The 24633-nt window shown below is 42.5% G+C and overlaps 1 protein-coding gene across 1 annotated transcript in view; it reads left to right on the forward strand.

Annotated features, from left to right (window-relative positions):
• The first annotated feature begins 271 nt into the window (after window positions 1-271).
• MAP1B (microtubule associated protein 1B) overlaps window positions 272-24633 on the forward strand; it is a 95177-nt gene continuing 70815 nt past the window's right edge. Inside the window, exons 1-2 of the mRNA XM_054578480.1 lie at window positions 272-520; window positions 8585-8686. Of these exons, the coding sequence (XP_054434455.1) occupies window positions 337-520; window positions 8585-8686 (286 nt within the window). The 5' untranslated portion in view covers window positions 272-336. The remainder of the gene's footprint in view (window positions 521-8584; window positions 8687-24633) is intronic.

The raw sequence follows: 24633 nt of genomic DNA on the forward strand, positions 1-24633 counted from the left end.
AGATGACATCAGCCCTGGGCCAACGGCTGGAAGAGAGGAGGCAGCCACCGCGTGAGGATGTGCCGGGTGGTCCTTTCCTCCTCCTCTTCCTCCTCCCCAGCTCCTTGCCTAGTCTCCATATAAAAGCGGCACCACCCCGCCCGCCCTCACTCCCCACTCCTCTCCGCTGTGCTCTCGGAGAGGGCGGAGGGGAGGCGGCGTGCAATAGCGCCAGGAGGAGGGGGGACGCAGGGGGCGGAGCAGAGACAGCACCTTCGGAGATAATCCTTTCTCCTGCCGCAGAAGAGAGGAGCGGCTGGAGCGGGACACCTCGTGAAGGCAAAGCGAGCCGGCAGGATGGCGACCGTGGTGGTGGAAGCCGCGGAGCCTGAGCTGTCCGGCAGTATCGCCAACCCAGCGGCGTCAACTTCGCCCAGCCTGTCGCATCGCTTCCTCGACAGCAAGTTCTACCTGCTGGTGGTCGTCGGCGAGATAGTGACCGAGGAGCACCTGCGACGCGCCATTGGCAACATCGAACTCGGTAAGGGCCCGGCGCCCCCAGGGGACGCGCTTCGGCAGACGCGCGACCGCGACCCCACCCAGGGCGCAACGGCCACCTTCTTCTGGCGCGCCCCGCACCCACCCCTCCCCGCCACCTCCCGCACACGGTGCGGGCTGGGTTGTTTTTTTTTTTTTTTAGCTAATTTCAGAGCTAAATAATGTGAATTTGATTGAGATCCGATTGGAGTCTCTCCTAACCTTGAGGGATCTGTCACCAGGCTGGCTCTGCAGATCCAAGCTAGCCACCGTCTCTCCCGCTAAATGAAATGCAGGTGTCAGAGGGGCAGAAGCCACAATAAAGCTGCAGCCGCACGAAGGAAAAGGGGTGGGGGGTTCTTACGCAGCCACTCCTTTAAGCCCCCCTCTCACTTCCACAAAATAATGGACCCACCCAACCCCCCCGCCGCCTCCGCGCCAGACCCTAGGTTGAAGCACCATGTGCCAGGGCCCGCGTGGGAATCATCCTCACCACCTCAGCCATCTCAGCCCCTGAGAAATGCCTTTTCTGGTTTAAACCTTCGGATCTTTTCTTTTCCTTGGAATGACTAGGCTAGTCCTAGGGCCACGCCCGTACCCCCTCCCCCTCCCCCGGGACGCAGATGGAGAGCCGCCTGCACTTCTTCCCGGACGGTGCCCTCCTCGCTACCGCCCCTGGGACCTTGGTTACAGCTTTGAGAAAGGACAATGGGACCCCAAGTTGCGGGGTGGGGCTTCTTTTAAAAGTCTCCGCTTCGGGAATGATGGCTTGGAGGGGAAGATAAGGGGGTCCACGAGTAGGGCCCGCGCTCTCCTGGTGCGCGCACTGAGAGCGCGCTCTGCAGAGGCCGAATAGCGGTTCGCCAGGGACCCTGGGCGGGGCCCTGAGGGTCTCACCGGCGCAGCCTCGGGCACGCGGACCGACCCGCCCCTCAGCCCCACCAGGGCTGCCGCAGTGCTTCCACCTGCCTCCGCACTGCGGCGCCCCCATTGGGCGCAACCCGCCTGGGCCCCGGGCTTAGGGGTGCTGCATGCCCCCACCTCTCCCTCAGCCCATCTTTGTTGAACTCGAAGTCACCATCTGGGCAGCCCTGGTCTCCTCCTTCCCCTTCACCCCGGACGTCCCAGAGCACCCCTCGCCCCTGACAGAGGTCGCTACGTCCCCTCGCAGTCCCAGCCCGCGCTCTATTCTCTTGGGGTGGTGCTGAAGCTTTTCTGCCAGGAGACACCCGCGGGTGGGCGTGGTGCAGTCCGCAGTGCGGTCTCTACGGCGGCCCGAGGCGGACAAAGGGCGTTCACGCAGCCCTTGTTCCCCGCCCCCCCCAAAGAAAGACTAAAGAAAAACCTTATTTTAGATGAGAAAATAAACGCTTGTCAGTCATTTGCCGCTGCATTTGGAAACGGACGCCTGTCCCCAGAACAAAAGGCTGCAGGGTGTGGACTGGAGTTGCAGACCTGGTTCTCCTTTTGTTTAACTTTAAAGCACAGATTTCCCCCTTTAAGCTAAAAAAAAGAAGAAAAAATGTGGGCACTATGAAGACTATTCTATTCAGGAGAAAAATCGGGAATAAACGATATCAATAGGGAAATGCCTTATTAGAGCATCTCAATAACACTTATTTTCAAACTATGGGACTTTAATCTGATCTGTTCTAATATAGTGTATTTGCTCCTATAGTGAATTTTCTCCTTGGAAAATTTCACACGTACTGACTTTAGGTGTGGCTCCTTATGAATCAGTGACTTTGACTTTAATTTTTTTTTTTTGTCGGTACCATTGGCAGGGAATAATAAAACATTAGGAGGTGCTTTTCTGTCTATAAAATTTTCATAACCACAGGATGTGGTGCCATGAGAGGGGCCTTCGGCCCCATTTTAGAGATGAGGGCCCAGGGAGGCAGGAAGGATAAGGAGACTGGCTCAAGGTCACACCACTTAGAAGTGACAGAAATGCCGCTCCTGCAGCATCACTGGTTTTTTTTGTTTTTTTTTTTTTTTTGGCCCGGTCATTATATTAGTGCAGGGCAGGCTAATAGCAGAATGAGATCAAGCAACGATTTTCAGAGCTTGTCTTTGTATAGTCATCTACTTGCGGGCTGCACCCCATGCCAGGAGGTGGTTCAGAAATCGCCTTCCCACTGTCATTACCTTCCTGCTTTGTTACCCTGCTGATCATCCTTGCAGTATCCTGTTCCTCAAGGGGTTCATTCAAGCTTCTGTTTGAGGATAAAATAGATGCATTCAAGGACTGCTGTGAGGTGCTGTCTGTCTTTACTCTCTTTTATATTACTAGCACTTACTGAAAAAGTTCAGATTTGTCTCCCTGACATTGTTTAAATGTTTAAACATTTTAATGAAGCAGTGGATAGAGAGGAAAAGGCAAGACTCATAAATGAGGAACTCAGTACATTTTTACAAAATGAACATACCCCATGTTCCCCAGATTGAGACCCTGACAGTACTGGAATCCCTGAAGCCCCATCCTGTTTGCATTGTAATCACCATGCCTTCCTAGTTTTCATTCTCTTGTTTGGTCAGGTTTTTGCATGAAACTCTGGAAGGGATGTATCGATCCCATTAAGAATCAACCGAGTGAGTGAGCGGATCCACTTCCTTACACTCAGTAACAGATGCTGCTTTTCCTCTGGAGATTGCTCTCCAGAGTCCTAGGGTCTGGGATGCAGCTCCGGCTGCAGAGCCTCCCAGTGCTAAGTGGTCCCATAGCTTTCCAGACCGTGTGAGATGACTTAGCAACAGGGCAGGCTGGCTCTGTGTCCCCGCTCCTGACATGCGGCTGCTGCCTTAGCCTTCGGGCCCCAGCTGGGCCTCCTCCAGAGGTCACTCTGCTACCTCCGCTGTGGCTGCTGGCGCCTGTGGGCCACGCTGTGTGAAGCAAGATGGAGAGGCTCCAGGGGCTCTGATTGTGTGCTGCAGGCCTGGAAAGCAGGTTCGCATCTGTTACTCTTGCTTCCTACTCTGCCCTCCCACCTCGACTGATGCTCTGTGGGTTTGGAGACCCTGGCGACTTGGATTTTTGCCATCTGATTATTTAGGAAGCCTAGAAAGTCAATCTGTAGGAAGAAAGTGGTAATGCAGTAAATCACCAGGCCTGAAACATCCCAATGCAGATGCCTCGTAAATGCTTCTTGAAACCAAGCAAGGGAAAATGAGTGCATTCTCTCAACTTCAAAAAGCGAAATGTAGGGTTTGGTCATTTCTTCTCAAGCTTGAAACAAGAGTCTTATCTTGGACTGGTCTAGATTTATTTAGTTAGTTATGCAAGACTTTATGCCAAGCCATTGTCATTATCGCCAACTACTGCTCCTTGGAATGTCCTTTACCCTCCTCCTAATTAGCCCCAAATGTGGACATCGCAGCCATCCCATTTTTAGCAGAGATCCCGCTCCTTTAGTTTATTTTAGGACATGGACTACATGGATCCATGCCTTGCAAACTGAATCCTAGAACTTTGTGAAAGGAATTTTCATTACTTCATTTTATTGTTTTAAAGGAATACTAAGTGTCAGTTTAAGGCTTTCAATTACTGTTAAAAGAGTGTAATTTTCCTCTAGGTAACACTGGGAAGCAGCAAGATTTGTTCACTAAAAGATAGATGTGTATAACAACTCCTGCCCTGGATTTTTAGATGTAAATTTAGCTGAATACATTGTAACTTTCTGATGTCACTTTAGTGAATATTTTCAGTCCAAGATGGCTAAGAGAATTAAGAACCCAGGAAAGTTTGGGTTTTGGTTTTCATTTTACTTCAACAGGAAAAAAAATCAAACTGAATCTACCACATGATGGTGGTTAAAAATAAATGTTAGAGAGTGTTAAATTTAAAGTTATCTGTATACTTTACAAAGTCAAAAGGCAGATGGATTTCCACTTGCACTGCTTAATGGATATTATCTAAGGGTTCTGTGGTCCGTGCTGAAACATAAACAAGCTCCCAAATTTAAGCTCATTAAATTGATGATTCATTGTTAATCTCTAAATACTTACTTTTAAAATAAGCTTTACAATAAATAAATTATTATAAATCACTTCTTTTGTTTGTTTCTAATGTGAAGTGCTATCCAAGAGCAAAATTACTTATCAGCAATGCTTTGAAATGAGCTCTGTACTTAAGATATTGTCAGCTTTATACATAACATATATATTATGAATAGGAAGTTGTTGGCTTAAAAAAAAAAAGGAAGAAAGTAAATTGAAGGTTGGGTCAAGGAAAAAAAATAGGAAAACTTTTCTTTGAGAAATAAAACCTTGAAGTTAGCATTTCCTTTGTTTTAATTCTGTTTCTTTAGTTTATGATATTAATCTGACTTCAGGTCACTTTTTAGCACAGTTTTACAAACAGAATCTCATGGTTATAGATTAATCATTTAGGTACTTGTAAGAACTATTAAAAAGCCAGCTTCTCAGAGGGAGCCACTGAAGCGCACAGAGGAAAAGCAGCTTGTCAAAGGCCCAAATAGCTGTCAGATAGACACCACGTGCCCTTTCAACTTGGAAAACCCAGGGTCATTGTGTTCTGCATTCTTCAATCTACTGTCTCCTTTAGGGATATAGACTTTAGCCTTTGAATAAAGGGTGATATTATTTTTAATGTTGGTTTCATTAAATAATCCTGCAAAATGCTTGCATGACCAATAAACTTGGCCGGATCTAACCTGTACAAAGCTAGGCAGCCTGGCTCCTCATTGTTTATCTTGGCCTCTCCTGTGACGACACCCCCCAGCCCCCTTGCATGTGCATGTGTGTGCACACACGTGCACACGCGCGCACGCGCACACGCACGCACACACACACCCATTTCCTCCTTTTTCCATCTAAAACCTCCTGTGCACTTCAGCCTCCTCTTTGTGCATTATTCCCCTTGGGGTCAGAGAGCTGAGATGGGGAGATCCTTTGGCTTCCCCTGGTCTCCGTGGCTGGAGACCTGGCTGGCAGAGTAAGGGAGCTCCTTTCCAGGGTTGGGTGACAGCCCCAGATTCTCGGGGAGAGTTCTCAGGGTGCTTGGCCAGAGGCCAGCTTCCCAGGGGTGACTGGTGCCCTCGGGGCCTGGAAGTTCAAAAAGTGGAGTTTTATCTCCTCCAGCTGGAAGAGTGGTTCTGTTTTGCCCCCACTGGGGTAAGCCAGTAAGCGGCACAGTCTCCACAGAGGGCTGGAGAAGCAAAGCCTCAGGGCAGCCCTTAACCTGTTGTTTATTGGGGGGGGGGGTACGGGAGGGGCAGGGGTAAGTCAGAAAAAGGGCCAGGAATTTACCCTGGCTTCTCTACAACCCATCGGAGACCGGGATGACCTGCTTCTGAAAGCCTCTTCAGAGTGACCTGTTTTCTGAAAGCTGACACCCCACTTCCCCCTCCAGCCATGATTCAGAGAGTGGAGAATGTGGGAAGGGCCAAAGAAGACTGTTTTTATCCTATGAGTTTTAGAGGGCCCACTAATGGCTTCCTCTTAGACATATAGAGGAGGTACATAAACACACCAAATGCAGCATGGACCTTCATTGAGAAATACTATTTCCTTTTACTACTGTTATCCAGTAGAAGGTACAGAATAATTACAAAGCAGTTCATTTCTAAAATTTGTATAGAAAGTGGCCTGGTTCCAAAAATTTCCTTTCTAACTAAAATAACCAGTAAATCCATTATAACCTTTATTTTATAAGTGGTAGTAGTGATTATGCATTGTTAAGAAATAATTTGCCTAGAAATTGCTTCCTTGAAAAGAGAACCTTAATTTTTTAGTTTCATTGGGTGTATAAAAAGGAGAAATTTTTTTTATCAATTGTTTACTAGTATAATTTAAAAATTACTCAATATTTTTCTACTATTTCATACTTTTTCCATTGCTAAATTACAAATCATACGTCCAGGAGTTTATGAAATATAAAGCAAGCATTTAATTGCACATGTCATGACAGGTTAATTGAAGCCAAGGGAAAAATGGCAAACAGCAATGTACGAGCAAATCTATGTATAACCCTAGATGAAGTCATTCAAATTATGTAGCAGTTTGGACATTACTCAGAACAAAGGCAGAAAAATTGTATGAATTTAATTTAAATACACACATCTCATTATTAACTTATTGACACAACTTGACAAACCAGAAGACAAAGTGGAGCTCAGACCTGGAGCACAGAGCATCCAGTCAACAATTACTAATTAAGCAGCTCAGACAGGAGCTCTGCAATTTTTCACACTAGATGATAATATAGTGCATATAGGTTGAGGTAAAATATTCTAATGAATTCAGACCTCTCAACCTGTCAAGCTTTCTGCGAAACAAAAAGATCCCATTTATCATTTCTGTACTAAAAAGATCCACAAAATCTCACCATGCCTTTCTTGTTAAAATTTAAATACTCCATTAGCACAAATGCAAACTGACACTGTTAATGTTTCCAGGGAGACCCATAAAATTCTCCCTTATAATTTAGCCTCTCTTTAGGAATGTTAACTCTTTCACACCTGAATTCTTCCCATGGATTGTAGGAGAAATTTCTATGTCCATTTAGTGGATATATACATCTATTGGAAAATATTGTTTGTAGTTGAAAAGGTGTTTTTGATGTGTAGTCAACTGAGTTCCCAGAATCTTTTTGTAATTTGTGTGTATTTTTATCTGTCTATCTATCTATCTATCATCTACCACCTACCTACCTACCTACCTACCTAATCTACCTAATCTACCTTAATTCTTTCCAAGAGAGGAAGAATAAACAGGAGATAAGTGGGAGTAAATGCAGATATACATTCGGCTCTAGAGCTGTGTTAAAATAACACACTACTGTACGTACCCCCAAGCCTGTGCACATGACTAATGACCAGCAAAAATGATAGTTTACCAGCTGTGTTGTACCTAGAGTTTCAAGCCCCTAACCTTAGTAGGTTTGCAGTAAATGATTGTTGTTCCAGAGCTTTGTTCCTGGCAATTAAGGATGCTCCATGCAAAGCTACAATTATGGATACTATATGCTGGCTCTACCATGAGCCATCTATTTAGAAAAATATAAAAATACATAGAAAACACACATGCACTCCTGGGTTTTGTGGTGCCCGGATTTCCCTGGCTTGCTCCCAAGATCTCCCTCCTGTGACGCCCTCCGGGCTCCAGCCCAGCCCGCTCCTCTGGGAGGGCCGAGCGGAGGGCAGGAGGGAGGGCGGAGGGGTTGGGGAGGCAGGGTATCAGCAGCCCTTGTTCTGCTGTTCCTCTTGCCGCAGCTTCCAGCCTAGCGAGTGGAAGTCAGGACTTCTGTGGGAATGGACAGTGTATGGCCCACAATTCTGTAGAAAGTTCATAAAGATAAAAAGTTGCCATATTTCTTTGCTTTCGGATAAGAAAATCCAGCACAACTAACAATTGTGAATGAAAGAGGAGCTTGCCAAGCTAGTCAGGTACAGCAGATGCCTGGGAGGACAGACAGGCCAAGCCTTGAAGATTGAGATCCAGCCTTTTTATCAAAGATCACACAAATTTTGGATTGATATCCAGGGGTTGAGAAACCAAGGTCAAAAATGGAATGGGTAAAGAAAAGAAACTGTTCGTGCGCACCCAGTGCATAGGCACACTGCGAAAACATCATTTTAAAGACAAAGACCTGAGCTTGACTGCCAGCCCCCTTGTCTCTGGCTTTCCCACCCTCATTCTACATTTTCTTGCCACTTACGAGTAAACCATGGACAAGTCAGATTGTCTGGTGGCCTCTGGACTGCTTCAGAATTCACCACCATCTTTCTGTCCTTTCTGTTCCCTCCAGGGAGTAAAGCCTGTCATTTTCCTAATAACTGTTTTCTTTGACTCTCCCAGAAAAGCTGCATTTACGCTTTATGAGGGGCAGGAGTTCACTCTGCATTGCTAGTCGTCCCTCCCTTGTGGCCTGGTGGAGGGACCTCCCCAGCCCTCCCTTCTTGTGGGCATCACTGCTCACCACCAAGCTCCTCAGAAAAGGAGTTTCCACATCCTCTCGTTAGCCTGAGAAATGTCACAGTGATGTTTTCCAAACCACTCTGAAATGACTAACTGGAAGTCTGTCAACTGTCTTCCTTTTCCTCCTCAGGAATCCGATCATGGGACACAAACCTGATTGAATGCAACTTAGACCAAGAACTGAAACTTTTTGTATCTCGACACTCTGCAAGATTCTCTCCTGAGGTCCCAGGTGAGGCTTGGGTTTAGTGTTAAGTAACTTAGAATTAGAAAGGATGGAGAAATAAACCATTGACTGGAAAGCTTTTCCCTGAGCATCAAAAAGACTTTCTCTTATTGCTGAAGGATTCTTTGTATATGTCAGTATTTACTATGTTAGCCAGAAGCCGTATTCGAAGAACGCCAACTCTAGGTTGTCCCTGTGTGGGTTAGTTACATATTTTGTGGATTCTTAATGAGAGGTTTTTAAGTTCTGGGGTAATTTTGTTGTTGTTGTTGTTATCTCTATATACTCTGACTTTAAGGGATTGCAAACTATTTAAATGTTAATTTTACTCAAATGAAGTTATGAATATAAATTAGATGCCTCCAGAATCTCCCAAGCTCCCTCCCTCCCAAGAAAAAAGAAACATTTGCATTTCAAAATGAAATATACATCATCATTTCATCCTTGCGATATCACCCACTTTTCTTAGTGTTGGTAAAAAAAAGTCTGAAATTCCAACTGCTGTTAAAATAGCCTTTCTTTCAGAGATGGAAAAGAATACTACAGAAAAATTAAAGGTAAGAACGCCAAAATTTGCCCTTAATGTGAAGATGCTCCCACTAACCAGCCACCTCGTGGGAGGATGTACCCTCGTCACTGGAAAGGGACCAGGTCAAGGCAGGTCTGCCCAAGTATGGTCTGGAATGTGTGGGGTCTTCGTGCGGGAAAGATTTCCCAGCACGAGTCCAGGTGATTTTCAGAGTATGTTTATTAAAACTAGGGATAGTGAAACAAATGAGGGGCTTCAGATGGAAGAGGCAAGGCCATGGCAACAGGAGTGAACCCAGGTGGAGCTGTCTGGGCCATTTGGAAAGAAAGTCACAGAGGCAGGAGGAGTGGGCCAGCTGGGCAGCGTGGACTCAGGAGACAAATAACAAAGGCAAAAGGAAGGCTCGTGGAGACAGGTTCAAGGGGTTAGCCTAGGATGTGGTGCCACTGCCTGCTGCTCCCCTGGTTGCAAGTCTCCTGAGAACCTTTAGAGCTTGGGAGGAAGAAGGCAAAGATACAACCTGAGCCAAGAAGTGGGGAAAGGCACGGGCGTGTCCTCGGGAGAGCACACACTGGGTTCTTTGTCTTAAAGGTTTTTATCTGTAAAGGTGGGGAATTTTAGGGGACAATCTCAATAGCATATTCATCAGCTTTCTAGGTATGTCCTTTGATATGCTGATGCATCAAAATGAGCATATAGAGGTGTCAGGGTCATTCTCCAGGCAGTTTCACCTTCAAAGGCTGTCACTGGAGAGGGACCTGGACCCAGGCGGGTCTGCCCTGGTGCAGTCTGAAATGTGGAAACCATTTGCTCCTAAGTGTCCTTAGTTAGGGAAGATGAGATCTTGTGATTTATTAGCTGGCTGTAAATTGCTTGGCCATCTGTTTAGCTACCTGTCTCAGTTTCCCCATTCTACTTGCCAAGAAATTTTCCTGTCCTCTTACTGTCCTGCCTCCTCCTGACCTCTAGGCCTGGGGATGTTGTCAGGCTCACCCATCTTGTCTTCCTCTTGTGAACAGTGACCCATATTTCTCCCAGTTGGTCACATTTAGGATGATGAGCAGAGTGGCCAGCCCAGAAAGACTCCAAACCTGGGGTATTTTTCTCCAAAGCTCTGCCGTCGATCCATCATAGATACTATATTGTATTTCATTTCTTGAATATCACTGAAATTTTACGTAAAATAGAGCAGAGAATACTCTTTTCTGTCTACATGATTTTGTTGTATGATTGCTAATTGTACTAACATTGATAAGAAATCAGGAATGGGGTTCAGCCTTTTTTGACTGACCACATCGTATTCACTTGACCTGGTCCATACCAAGGCTGGAAACCACTTGTAAACAGAATGTCACTACCTTCATGAATCACACTTGGCTGCAGCAATATGCTCGTGAAGCGGTCCCAGTTCTTCTCTTTGAGTTCGACATTGGATAAAATCCCGTGTATTTCTAGTTAGCAAACGAATTGTGGCCTTCAAGCATGGACTCGAGTGTGTGTACTAAGAAAAACAGAACGGGAACTGGCTCATTAAAAGTCAAACCTGTTGCAGAGCCATGTGCAGAATCAGCTCTTTGTATTGAGAAAAAGAGAGACTGATGTCAAGACGGTCAGACAGCAAATGATTTGCTGAAGTAAAGGTACAGTATGCGGTTGTCTCTCATTGTTGCTGTGTTGTATTTTTATGTCTTGCGCATCTCTGTAACTTTTAAAACCATCTCACAAAAAAGAAGATAAGGGAAGTACCCTTTTCCAACAAGCGTGTTTCAAAATGTAATCTCAAGCTTTTATCCTTTCTCTGTAGGTTGTTTTGGCTTTCTTGCTATGATGGTTTGTAAGACTGCTTTTTGCGGGGTGAGTTACCAAAGCCTGTGATTCCCATTGTGTTCATGCATAGTTGTGTTGGCTGGATAGAATGACAGCCATGTGTTGCAAAATGAAAGACTGCAAGAGTTGCTAAAGAATTAACTACTTTTAGACCAAAGACCTAGCATTACTCCAATTACTCCAGCGGAGTAGGAAGGTCAAGTCCTCCCCCTCCCCATACCGCTTCAGCCTAATGTACCATCCTCCCTCTTTTTCCTGCTGTCACCTACAATAAAGGCTGATTACCTGCTTGGTGGTATCAGTGCTTCACTAGGCACTGTGTCTAGAGATCGCTTATAAAAGACTTGTGATAACCTCAGAGTCAACTAACAGCTCGTGCAGGCGGCACAATCAGATTTGTCTGCTTGTACTGGTTTTTAAGTATGGCTTTGAGGTTCAGTTTGCCTTCTCCAGCATTGCAGGGGTCATTCAACTAATGAAAGTGTAGTCATCTTGAACAAATATCCTTTAAGCAGGAACCTGGGCTAGGATGCTTTCTCTGTGTAAGGTGAGGGTCGTCTAGTGTGAATAGTAAGGTTGGACGTCCCCCAGTTCTGCAGAATGTGAGCCCTGGGATCATGAAGCCCCGGTACTATGCGACTTTGGCATAGTACCATTCTTGGCCTGGTCACCCTCTCTGAACGCTGTCACAGCGTTGCCTTCCCCCAAGATCCTTCCGCAGACAGCTGCCATGTGCCCAAAGTGGGCCTCTGCTGGGTTGCCCTGAGGTAAAGCCATTCCTGGCCACATCTAATAGGTGCGGCTCCAGCGAGACCCCTTATCTGGGAAGAAAGCGTTGCGTTCTCTCACCAACCTCTTCAGGCTTTCGCTTAGGTGAATGTTGAACAATTGCATCTTTTCAAATCAGAGTAACAGTCTTATGTTCCCTTATATTTATGAATTCAAATACTATCCTAAAGTTATTTGTATAGTATAGCCTTTTTTGGTACTTTAATCATGTTGGATGAAAATCGTTTTTTGTAAGTCCCGCCACAAGAGTAGATGTAGGCTTACCATGCTTCTTTCTCCATTCCTGTTTGCTTCTTTCCCTAATTGCACTTTAGACCTGTCTGCCTGTAAGGAGAGGAGGATGTCTCCTAGGGGCTACAGGAAGTGCTCCCTGATTATCAGTATTAGACAGACATCGTTTCAAAACAACAAATACATGCATATGAACCACTCCCTAGACAGGGGATACCAGGGGGAAATTAATTTTAGTTTTCTTTTTTTCCCATCATTATGTCACTTCTGCCTATTAAAATAATTTAAAGATTTTGAGAATCCAGATCCCTACCAGCAACTGAGCATAATGATTAAGAGTGTGGATTCTGGCCCTCGCTGGTGTAGCTCAGTTGGTTGGCGTGGTCCTGCAAAGTAAAAGGTCACTGGTTCAATTCTCAGTCATGGCACATGCCTGGGTTATGGGTTCAGTCCCTCCCTGGTTGAGGTGCATATGAGAGGCAACTGGTCGATGTTTCTCACATCAATGTTTTTCTCCCTCTCTTTCTGCTTCCCTTCTCTTCTCCCTAAAAATAAATAAAATCTTAATTTAAAAAAGCATAGATTCTGGATCCTAGCTCTGACAGTTATTTGCTATAGGATCTTGGATAAGTCACTCAACCATTTTATGCCTCAGTTTATAAAACTGGGACAATCACTTCCCCCTCATTGAATTTTCATGAGGATCAAATGAATTAATGCATGTAAAGCTCTTGAAACAGCCCTTGTCACTTGGAAAAACAATAAATGTAAGCTAGTGTTAAAATTGCCTCCCTTGCGGAAAACTTATTTGACTTGTATATTTGGTGATTATTATCTATGGGAAATACTGGCTTTAGATATTGGCTTACTTCCTTTTTGTAATGATACTAAAATTTGTATTAAAGATGTTTCTCAGAAACAACTGCCTCCAGCATTACGAGAAGGAACATAGCTGCTGATTATGTGTAGGGGGCAGCAGCATTCCATGGCTGCGTTAGGAAGGCCCTTTGGGTGTGAGAGCAGAAAGGAGGCACTACACTGAGATGCTGGCATAGCAGAACCGAGGGCAGGGCTGAAGGCCATTTGCAAAATGGTCCTGTTAGTGCTCATTGAAGGATGCTGATGTAGGTGAGGGTGCCAGTCTGCTTTCTCATCGTGATAATCTTTTCATCTCTAGGGAAGGAAACTATATTTATTTACCTTTCTAGGTTCTGTTAGCTGGTCTAGTAATGAAATTGACTTAAAACAGATTAACAGGAGGAAAACATATTTAACCTCGCAAAGACAATGAGATCCAAGGAAAGGCAGGCTGGGCAGTTGAGGGTTTGGTGCCCCCCTGAACTAAGGAATATAATAGAGACCTGGAGCTTCAAAGGGGAGGAGGGTAATTTACAAGACAATAAGAAAAGCAGATGTTTGGTAATTATATGTTTGCCTTGTGGTACAGGTAGATCATTCATGTAAAAGTTATCTTAGTTAATAGCTCTTTTTTTGAACCAGGCCCCCTAATTAAATTCTCCTAGGTAATTAAGGGAGAAGTAAAAGTTTTTCTACAGTCTGCTGGCTCTTGCCTTCGGCTCAAAAAAATCCACATGCCAAAGTGGCATATTTTGGGGTTACATATTCTGTTCCCCTTCATGGGGCAGCTTCTTCCACTCCATTCTACCACGCAGTGGTTTCTTCTGCTCTCTCCAATCAGCAAGTGACTGTAGACTTCGCCAGTTTTAAGACATTGAGATTTCTTGTGGTTTATTTTCTTAGTCAACTGAATAAATAGTAAGACCTTGGCGTATTTACATTTTGTCACTAGTTTTGTAACTCCTACATCACATTCACACAAACCTTCATACAATGTGATTGATTTTGTAATGTATATATGGGTGGTTCTGTTTAAGAGCCCAGGCCTTTTCTTTAGAAGATAAACAAACCACAGCTGAGCATGTCAGATTTGTGCGGAATGACTGCTAAAAATAACTGGCCTGCAGATTGGTTTTTGATGGAGAATTAAAATCAAGACCCTTGAATTTAAGTCATGCGAATCCTCTACTCCCTTTGACATTAATGAGGCAAGGTTTTATAATATTTGCCAGTAGAGTGATAAGAAAATGCAAAAACGCCTTTAGCAAAGGTCTAAGAATATTTTCAGTCGTCTCCTTTCTCTGTCTAGACTTGTATGTTTAGTCTGTCGTTGTACAGAATTATAGCCTAATTGTATGTGCCTAGAATGCATCAACAGCTCTATGACAGGGAGTAATGAATGTGTTTTCAGCCCAGCTCCCAACCTTTAAACAATAAAGCACACAAATACATGTTCAGTTGCATTCAGGAGGCTGACTTAACCCTCAAGGAACCCAAGATTTCAGAAGGAACTGTATCTTCCTGTCTTCTCTCTCAGGTGCGCACGTTCAGGTACAAGGTACTCGTCCGCATGCCAACATGGCTTGGCCCACCTTTTCTCACTGCATCGCCATCTCACTGCATCTGAGGTCATTCGAAGAAAATGACAAATAGCCTTATTTTTGTCGAAGTAACCAGACCTCTGTTTAACATCCATTGAGGCCAATGCCGCCGGTCTGGGAAGGAGACTCCCGTTTTAATGCAAATCACTCGCCTTTCTTCCACTTGCCCTCTGCCCTCAGCCTTCGCAGCCCGTGGGTTGCAGTTGGTGGGGTACTCAGCGGCCCCTCCCGCCCCAGTGCTCCCATTCACTGGAGCGGTCCACTGTCTGGTTGCCTCCGTCCGAATTCCTTTGAACCGATGAAAGGGCCAAATTTTCCAAAGAGAAGAACTGGAATCTACAGTGTATGCAATACAAGGCGTAATTCCTGCAAGGTTTACATTTTGCACAACTTTGAAACATGGGGATTCTTTATATCCATAGAGCTCCACACACTAACGTATTTTTGCAGGTGTGGCCACTGAAAAGGAATTATGTGGTGCTTCATTGCCACTCAGGCACCTTCCTTCCTTGGGGTTGTTAATAGTTCATTCAGAGCACCCTAGAAATACCAGTTCCTCTCACTTTTTTTTTTTTTGGAGTGAAAAAGGATGTTTTACTCTATCGACTGTAATGGCTCCCGAGCGGTTCCTAATGGGCACTGTGGAACCACTAAGCACAGACACGCATAGGCAGGAAGGTGGCAGAAAATTGTTTGCTTGGGCCCAATAGCCATTTGGGGAAATGTCAGTAACCCGCCATTAAATCCTAAGTGCATTCCAGAACAACTTCTGACACTGCCAGCCAAGGACAGCTTTTGTCTCCGTTGCAAAGACTGAAGAGAGCCCATGGTTTCTGCTAGTAGAGTTTTTGTTGTTTGTTTGTTTTTTAAGCCCTTAATATCGGCAAACCACCAAGCAACTACAGTCCCTTTGCTCTTTGCTGCCTGCTCTTACAGCTTTCTCTCTGGGACATTTTGTTCAGCATTTATGAAAGCATGCTAGAAAGAATGGTGGAAGATGAGGAATAAAGCATAAACTAACAGATTTCTTTTTAAAAATGTCAAGTACTATTTTTGAGTGCTTATTAATAAGCAAGGAAGTATAAAGGGTTAGATAGAAGAATAAGGTGTCCCCGCTGTTTATAATTTAGTTGGAAAAATGTTATTCACAGCTTTAAAAAACACTATTACAAAGAGTGTTTTTCTTAATTTACAAACTGGTGAGAGAAAGAGGGAGAGAGAGAGAGAGGTTTACTCAGATTCCTAAAGAAAAGAAGGGGTGAGAATGGAGAATACAACAAGCATTTCATTTTGATTGTTCAACCACAGATTTAGTGGCAGCGACAAAGGTTACCCAGGTACCAGCACCCCCACCCCCAGCCGCAGCCCAGGACTAATTAAATGCTACCCCGGCAACCATCAAGTATCCCCCCAAACGTCATACTCGAGGGCTCATGCCTTTGTTTTCTCTGCTGTGGCCTAAGGGTAATTTCTATTGCCTGGGAAGTCAGATTTCCTTGGTCATAGAGAAGTGTGAGAAAGAAAGTGCCCCTGGGGAAGGACACTTAAAAATGACCACAGGGATGGGAAATGAACATAAACACAAGCAAAAATAATGTTATTTTAATGAACTATTCCTTCCTATGTTCAAGAACTGCCTCTACTCAGGACTAGTGAGAAAACTGCTTATAGCAAATGCCACAAAAGAGTCAATGCATGATTTAAAAATAAAATTATCTAATGAAAAAAGAACAAAAAAAGCCTAGGGAAGATAGTGTTCTATTGGATGTGACCCCTGTCTGCAGCTGTATCACACCCCATTTTAGGGACTCAAACTGAGTTTGTCTCTGAAAATTGCCTTGTGGGTTTAATCGTCTGAGGGGTTAAGGTAAACGCGAACATCCCTAGGACTGTCTTGGTTTGGAAAGTCCTTAAACCTGCCCTTTGCAGGCCCTTTCATAACCAAACAAGTTTCATTGGAGGCTGTGAGTAAAGGAGCCACTGTTGAGCATTTTGGACCAAATTCACAGATTTCCTTGTTTGCATCTCACAGGAATGGTCTGGGAAAGAACAGCTGGTGCCCTGAGGCAGCATGCACATTTCTAGCGCACCTGCCCCAAGGATACTACTCCATATGCAGGGTGCGTTTGGGTCCCTGAAATGTCAGTCAATGGAACTGTCACATTTGGGGAAGTTCACTCGATAGAACTAAAACTGGAGGGAATAAATTCTGCAACCCAGGCCAACAGTGCCGTAGGTGCATGCAGCGCTCCTGAGTCATTTTGAGCAGTTGTTCTTTGCCTTCTAAACTCTTACCCAGAAGTTTTGATGTTCGTGAAAGACCTGCAGAACAGATGGGGGTGGGGGGAGAAACACAGAGGGAGGAAGGCAGGGGCAGGAGAGAGTAGAAGGATAAGGAGGAAAAAAGAAGGGATACCTTATCTTCTAATCCATTTGGTAGGAGATAATCTTTTCACGGTATATGGTATATCTTTTTAGAACGTGCCCTGTTATCAGCCCCAATCTGTCATAAAATATTTATGTAGTAGTTCCTGTAGCAAGCAGCAGTTCCAGTTCCTAGCTCTGCAGGCCATTGGAAGATGATACAGAAGTAATCCTGGCCTGAGAGTTGTTTACAGCTGAGCATGGAAATAAAGAGAGCAGAACAAGTTAGTGTATAATATGTGTTGCATGAGAATTTTGTGGGAGGATACTTCTGTGAGTTCTGTTTGTTCAGGATGTTTAAAAGATGCACATGCATAAAAAATATTTGCTAAAATCATATTATCTACACAAATTAAACAGAAATACAACAAATCTAATGCACTGGATTCTCTTTGTGACCAAGAAATTTTGGATCCAAACAGAATTAATTATTCTCTAGTTTGGAGCTGCATTTTAAATTAAACTCTTTAATTATGAAAAGACTGAATTGCTATTTTTAAGGATTCGTCCCCTTTGAAAGCATGGGAGAACACGACTGCTGAAATGAATGCATAGGCTCGATTTCAAAATTGTCTTCATCTTTGAGTGCTGGAACATTGTCCATTGGCAGACTCGGAAGGCACTTGGAGAAATTGTGAAAGGGACAGGTTATATGGAAATAAATCTGAAGTAATTGGTTCACTGCCTCAAGGTTAGACTGGACACTTGGAGAGCTCTGATTCAGCTGTTCCTGTATCAGGGGAAGTAGGGAGGGGACTTGCAGTGTGAGCTGCTTCCCAGGACCACCCTCCCCTCTCCGGAGTTCTGGAAGCCCGGCCCAGTGCAGCCGCTCTGGGGCCACCGGAGGCTGTTCTGGCCCATGTGGCCCCTGGAAAAGTTGCTGTGAGGCCTCTTGTCTTCTGCAGAATAAAGGGCTTAGACTAGATCAGTGTACCTGAAACGCCGTTTTGCCAGCTCTTAGTTCTGTAAAACATTAATAGACAGTCAGTGGGAAAGAATTCCATTGTGAAATAAATCTAGTAATGAAAGCATACTAGATCTTACTCTTTGGGGAGTCATAAGGTAAGCAACTGCATACAAATAAACTTGTTTAATTTTGTATAACCATAAATTTTCTTAACTTACTCGACAAGGCACTTCTACCACCGCTTTCTCCCGGGGATCTGGGTTTCTCTGGAACACCATTTGGAAAAGGATGGACTAAATGACTCTCGAATCTCTTCCAGGGTCTTGTACAGGGTGGGGCCAAAGTAAGCTTACAGTTGTGAGTATGCAAAAGACAGTTTCTTCTGTTAGTATTATTAATTATTGTATCATTTTCCATATGAACATGAATTTTTACTAAAATGCCTCATCCCTGACACAGAGAAGGAAACTTGTCCTATTTGCTGTTTAGCTTAAAATGTTTTTCATCCCGGTTTTAAAATACCAATGAAAGGATTTAATTTAGAAAATCGGCCTGTTCCATCTGATAGGATTATTAATTTTAGGGAAATATGCACAGCTTTATGACAGTCAGGCTGATTTCCTCGTTTGGGAATTCTTGGCCCTCAGCCTTTTCCTTCTGTCTTTACCTTGCAGATTAACCAAACCAGACAAAATTTAATGGTGATTGCACAATGCCAAACACCTGCATGGAAAGTATTTGTAAAGTCAAACTCCTAAGTGTTTTATCTACATAATGCCAAACAGGAAATAGCTGCATTTCCCCCCCATTATAATTAGAATTTCCACATTGATGTTTGGTACTGCATTGAGCCTCAGATTAGCTACGTAGTCACAGACCTTTAGGAAGAGGCTGAAAATTAAATTTCATGAGTTCTGGGGATTATGTCTAGGTTGACTGTGGTAAATATGCCAGGTATAGCATTTGTTATGGCTAATTGAGAATGGCCTGCATTTTAATAAGCATGATCAGTTATGCATATCCAGTCATGTGAACCCTCAATTAGTACAACATAGTATAACAAGTCAGAACATGCAGACACGAACGCCCTCGGGGAGCAATGCTCAAGTCATATTGTTACTGACAGTGTACAACTCGCATGAAGGTAATCATTATCAGAAAGTCATGATTATCCATAAGGAAAAGTGATTTTTATGTTAATACGTCACGATTGTTGGTATCTAATACCTTTAACAATTTCGGTTTGTCCTGTTCCCCTAATTTGATCATGTTTGCAAACAATGTTTAATTCACTCACTAAAACCTACATGTAATACTGTTTTTACATCAAACCTTACATTGTGTTCAAAAAACCCAAATGAAATAATCAATGTACAATAACAACGTAAATGGTACTATCTCTATGGATGAGAAGTATGGTGGTCTTGCTAATCAAATATTCTAGTTAACAGAGAGTTGCCAATAATTCCTTGTGGGATTATTTTTTGAAACTTTAGAATTCAATGTTATAGTCCTTTCTTTTATGTAAATACCTCAAATTTATCTAGCATTGACTTAGAATTACTAAACCAAACTTATATGTTAGCTCAGGATATATTTAAACTACTTATAGAAAACATGCACTTAGAAATCTATGATTCCTTCTTCCTCCCAAATAGAGTGATATTTTCAAAGGGAGTTTTTAAAAAGGAGGCATTGCATTCCTTGGATGAACATTGGCATTTTATAGAAGCACAGGCCATGACAGATGAACTCACACAGGAGAACACATTTTGCTACCTTCTTGGAACCCAAACGCAGAACAATCTAATTTAGTCTTTTTTGGAGGATTCAGGAGGAGAGTCCCCGTGCCTCAGGTCCTCATTACGAAGGCTAGTGGTAAACCACACTGTTAGAAAGGGGGCTTGCTGGTTAGAAAAAAGTGATTTCTTATTACTGAAACATTAATGAGCAAACCTTTTACATTGGGTTGGCCAAATGGCCATCTATTTTTAATATGATTGTTATTTTTATCTAGAACAGTGGATATCCTGCACTATTATACTGCTTTTGAAAATGAGTCATTCATTCTAGATATTGCAAAAGAACTCAGGAATGCTATAGAGAAAGAAGGAGAGTATGGAGAAAGTAAAAATGGCAATTTTCTGATAACTTTGAAAAGAGATCTCAAGAGTTTCCCAAATACACATTAGCCCACTTAATTGTCCTGTTGCATATACAACTAGTACACTGCGCTCTAAGCCCCAACCATTTTTCCTTTCTACTTTCTGTATCTCCTGCACTTTTAAAAATATATAATTGTTTTTTTCCATGCATTGTCTTAGTTCCTAATGAGCTAATAAACACAAAACCCACCCAAGTGATAAAATAGATGAGAATTGGCATTATTTTTAAAGATGTATTGTCTGTACTTTAAGATTGTCCAGAATAGCTATGCATCCGGGGAATAGACAGGTTGTATGGCTAAAACTGTGTAGACATTTACTTGCACATGTGTAATTATATGTGTGATTTATATTTTATATTATTGACTTCCTTAACATCTTCCCTTTCAAAGAAGCACTAGAACATCCAAGTAAATGTCTGGTGATGAAAACGGGCGTTTTATATGGATGTACCTCCTTTCCTTCCATTGTTTTCTCATCTGTATTACTCATGCCTTTGCTCCTTCTAATGTCATCTATTTCCCTTCTGTTTCTTTTTTCTTCTTTCCCCTTTTTCCTAATATGCCCTCTCTACTCTGTTCAATCATAGCCTTCTTTTCTGCCAATAATGCTGATTTGGGTTATTTAATGCTCTCGGTGTCTGCTTTTTAAAGAAGCATTACATTATGTATAGTTATGCATATTATACTGTGTCTTAGTTTTGCTTTATTGTTTTATACATAGAACAGAGACCATTTGGAACCTTTGTTATAACATTCAAGCATATAAATATAAGTGAAATATTTTGGCAGATTAACTCATTTCACAGTCGCCCAGAAATATGATTCCATCATCAGATAGAAATTTCTGTTACTAGAATCCTTTAGCCAGCAAATGGATTTTCTATGCTTGGGAAACAGCCTCATCAAAAATATGAAAATAGTTGCCTCTGCCCCCCGCCAAAGGTTCCAACTTACAATTTAAAAAGATGGAAAAGAAAAACCAACCAAACAAACAAAAAATATACTTCGAAGGAGAAAAATCGAGACCAAAGGAAGAGCTTGAATCATAGGACTAGATTCTTTCAATCTTTCAGGATTCTAACTTCTCAGGAATGGCTTTCTCCCAATTGCAACTGAATGATAAGGGGGGAAAAATGCAATCGTTCTTAACCATTAGAACTCAGGAGGCCTTAGGCTCATGTCCCTTGGGAAAGAGTCTTAGAACAGTGCCTGGCTCACAGCACCAGTACACATATGACAATGAATGATGAGATGTTATGGGTTTGAGAAAGTATAATTAGCTCTTCGATTGAAAAATAAGATGCATAAGAACTCTGAAAATTTGTGATGATTATGTTGCAAACAATTTTTTTATTTCATTTTTTTTTAAACTTTGGAGTGTGGCAAAATGTTTCTTTACAAACTATCAACTACCTTCAGAGGCTTGGCAACCTAGAAATTCTGTCCAAGAGCCAGTGTATTGAGAAGCAGTGAGCAGAACCCTGGGGGGGTGAGGGTGGAGGTAGAAAATCTATGCTCTCATCCCTGTTCTACTGCTAAGTAGACTTGTGTTACTGTGGACAAATGATTTATCATTTATGAGCTATAGTTTTATTATCTCTAAGGTTCCTTTTATATTTAATATTCTGTGATACAATATCAACCCATAGTGGCAAAAGTCATTCTGGTATTTTTTTTTAAATGGGGCTTTCATGCAAAGTTGAGAAGCATAACTAATGTGCAAAGCCAAGATGAATTATCTATGTAAGATTTTTTGGAATTTTTAGCATAAAATTACTTGCTTGGCTGAACAGTGAATTAAAACATGTACACTCAATCTACTTACTAAACAAATATGTATCGCTTGTCTTATGGGATCTGCTACTGTGTCAAATACTGAGGTTAACAATGATAAGCAAAATAAATAATCTACAGTCCATATATGGTCTTCTATGGAGTGCTCAGTCAAGGTAAGGAGGCAGACATTAATCAAATTGTCATGCAACTATGTTTCACAATCTGCTAAGTACTAGGGAAGAGCGTATGGAGGTATATAAGGATATAAAGGAGGAAACTAACCAATAAGAGGAAAAGTGAGAGAACTTTAGAGCTGAGATTTGTGACAAAAGCTTTTTATTTTATATTTAAAACATTGGACACTGTATGTTTTCTTTTTAATGCAACAGTAGCAATTTAGCCTCATTTTATAGGTTCTAGACTATACAGATGTTGCTTGACTTTCACAGGGATCAATGTGAGGAAACAGTAGCATACTTCTTAGGAAACAGGAACAATGAAATAGACATGATTTAAAAATATCTCTATGGAGCTATTATCATTCTTGTAAGGATTCCACTATTTTGCTCTGAGTTAAGAATGAAAGTAACAGAGAACTATCTGAATTTCCATTGGCCTCTTAAAGACATGGGATTAATTACAAATTTGCTGGGCTACAACAATCACAGTTGTTTTGGATTGTAACTTAACTCTGGTTTCTGAGTGGCCCTGGAACATGCTCTATGTACATGGTGCTTAGAGATTCAGTTCCTTCTCCCCAGCATCTCCCTGTGTCTGCTTCAGAGATGTTCACCTCGTAATAGTCAAAGCTCTGGTAGGCTAATCATCTCTTACAGATGTTGTCTTTTTTTTTTTTAGACAGTTTACAAGTAGCCTTTTTTTTTTTTTTTTTTTTTGATCCTCACCCGAGGATATGTTTTCATTGATTTTAGAGAAAGGGGAAGGATGGGGGGTGAGGGGAGAGAGAAAGAGAAACATTGATTGGTTGCCTCCCTGACTGGGAATTAAACCCACAACCTTTTTGGTGTACAGGATGACACTTCAATCAACTGAGGCCCCCGGGCAGGGCTATAAGCAGCTTTTTTGCATCACATCTCTCATCACTTGCCATTTGCCATTTACCTTCTTGTTTAAATGTCTACTCCTCCTCTTCCCCGGCAATTGATATCTCTTGGCTTGACTTGGTGATGTATCTAAAAATCTCAACTTCTGTACAGAAAAATACTTTATTTTTGGAGGATATGACTGAAGCAGATAGCCCATGTATTAGCTGAAACCTCTGCCTTTTAGTGGAAAAAATAAAACCAATTACATCTAATACAAAACTGACTTTCTTGTTCTATATCAAATTTTATGTAAAGGTGCTAAAAACTTAGTTGCATGCAGATGAAATTTCTTGGTCAATCGCTCACTCCCAAATCTTGGCTACTCTCCTGATTCTCATCTGAAATTAAAATATATTGTAAAGAAATGTGGAGATATGAGCACTTCTCATTAATTTTTTTCCTGAAATGTTCTGAACACTTTCAGTCTGCAGACCTTGGTCTTTTTTCAAGTAGCAAAGTTCTTTTCCATATATGTCCTTTTCTTGTTTCTATTCTTATGGCTCTGATTTCAGCCTTAAAAATATGTGTAATTCTTATGCTCAAACTTGTTTTATATTCATCCTCTGCCTCATCATGTTCTCTCCGATGTTTTCCCTGTGTTCTGGGCGAGTCCCGCACATTCGTCCTGTCTGTCACTGTACTCTGCAGCATCGGTTCTGGTCCTCACTGCCTTGGATGCAGATTTAAATACTACTGTTGCATTTTGTCTTCCCTGGAATTCTTTTAAAATTTTTTTTATCAAATTTATTGCGGTGACATTGGTTAATAAAATTATATAGGTTCCATGAGGTGTACAATTCTATAATCTGTAATTGTATTATGTGTTCACCACCCCAAGTCAAGTCTCCTTCCATCACCATTTATCCCATCTTTACCCTCCTCTACCTTCCCTTGTCCTCCTTTGCCTCTGGAAATCACCATACTGTTGTCTGTGTCTATCAGGGTTTTTTAAATTTTTTATTTTTGCTTAATTCCTTCACCTTTTTTACCCAGCCCCTCCCTTCTGACAGCTGTCAGTCTCTTGAGTCTGTTTTTATTTTGTTTTTAGTTTATTTTACTCATTAGATTCCATATATGAGTGAAATCATGGTACTTGCCTTTCTCTGACTGGCTTCTTTCACTTAGCAAAATGCTCCCCAGGTCTCTCCATACTGTTGCAAAGGGTAAGTTACCCTTCTGAAATTCTTTTGCTGATTCCACTGGCTTTTTTTTAAGTCTTTGCTTGTAATTCAGCCCCTTCTATATTGCTCTCTGTCATTTCATAGAGACCATGTCTACCACCCTTTGTAGATACCAAGTATCATTTTCTACGATTTTTTTTTTTAATTTCCTATGAAAAGTCATTTTTAAAGAAAGGTTTTCGACCAAGTCTCAAGACAGTGTTCATTTTTCCTTGTGCTGAAAAATCTTTTCAAAGGTCCCCTTTTTTTGTTTATTTTCTCCTTCTTACACAAGGAGAGGTCTCTCCAGGCTCAACATTTGCTAACAGGTTGAAGAGACTCCTTAGTGCCTTTCCCAGCTCATGTGGATGCTGGCACTTCTCCGCTTTCCTAGCGAAAACCGGGAAGTCAGACTCAGGTTCCTGTCCCCCAGCCTGAGTCCATGGTCCGGCAGGCATTCACCTGGCATGGGATGCTGTCTGAGTTTCTGCCTCTGAGAGAGAATTCAGTGGGACCTGTAGTTCTTCACACCAATAAGATGTGAGAAAGACCATACACCAGCCTTTCCTCTTCTCTGG

The sequence above is a fragment of the Pteronotus mesoamericanus genome, unplaced genomic scaffold (genome assembly GCF_021234165.1).
Source record: "Pteronotus mesoamericanus isolate MK-2021 breed Mesoamerican mustached bat unplaced genomic scaffold, CSHL_Meso_final contig_50, whole genome shotgun sequence".
Lineage (NCBI taxonomy): Eukaryota > Metazoa > Chordata > Mammalia > Chiroptera > Mormoopidae > Pteronotus > Pteronotus mesoamericanus.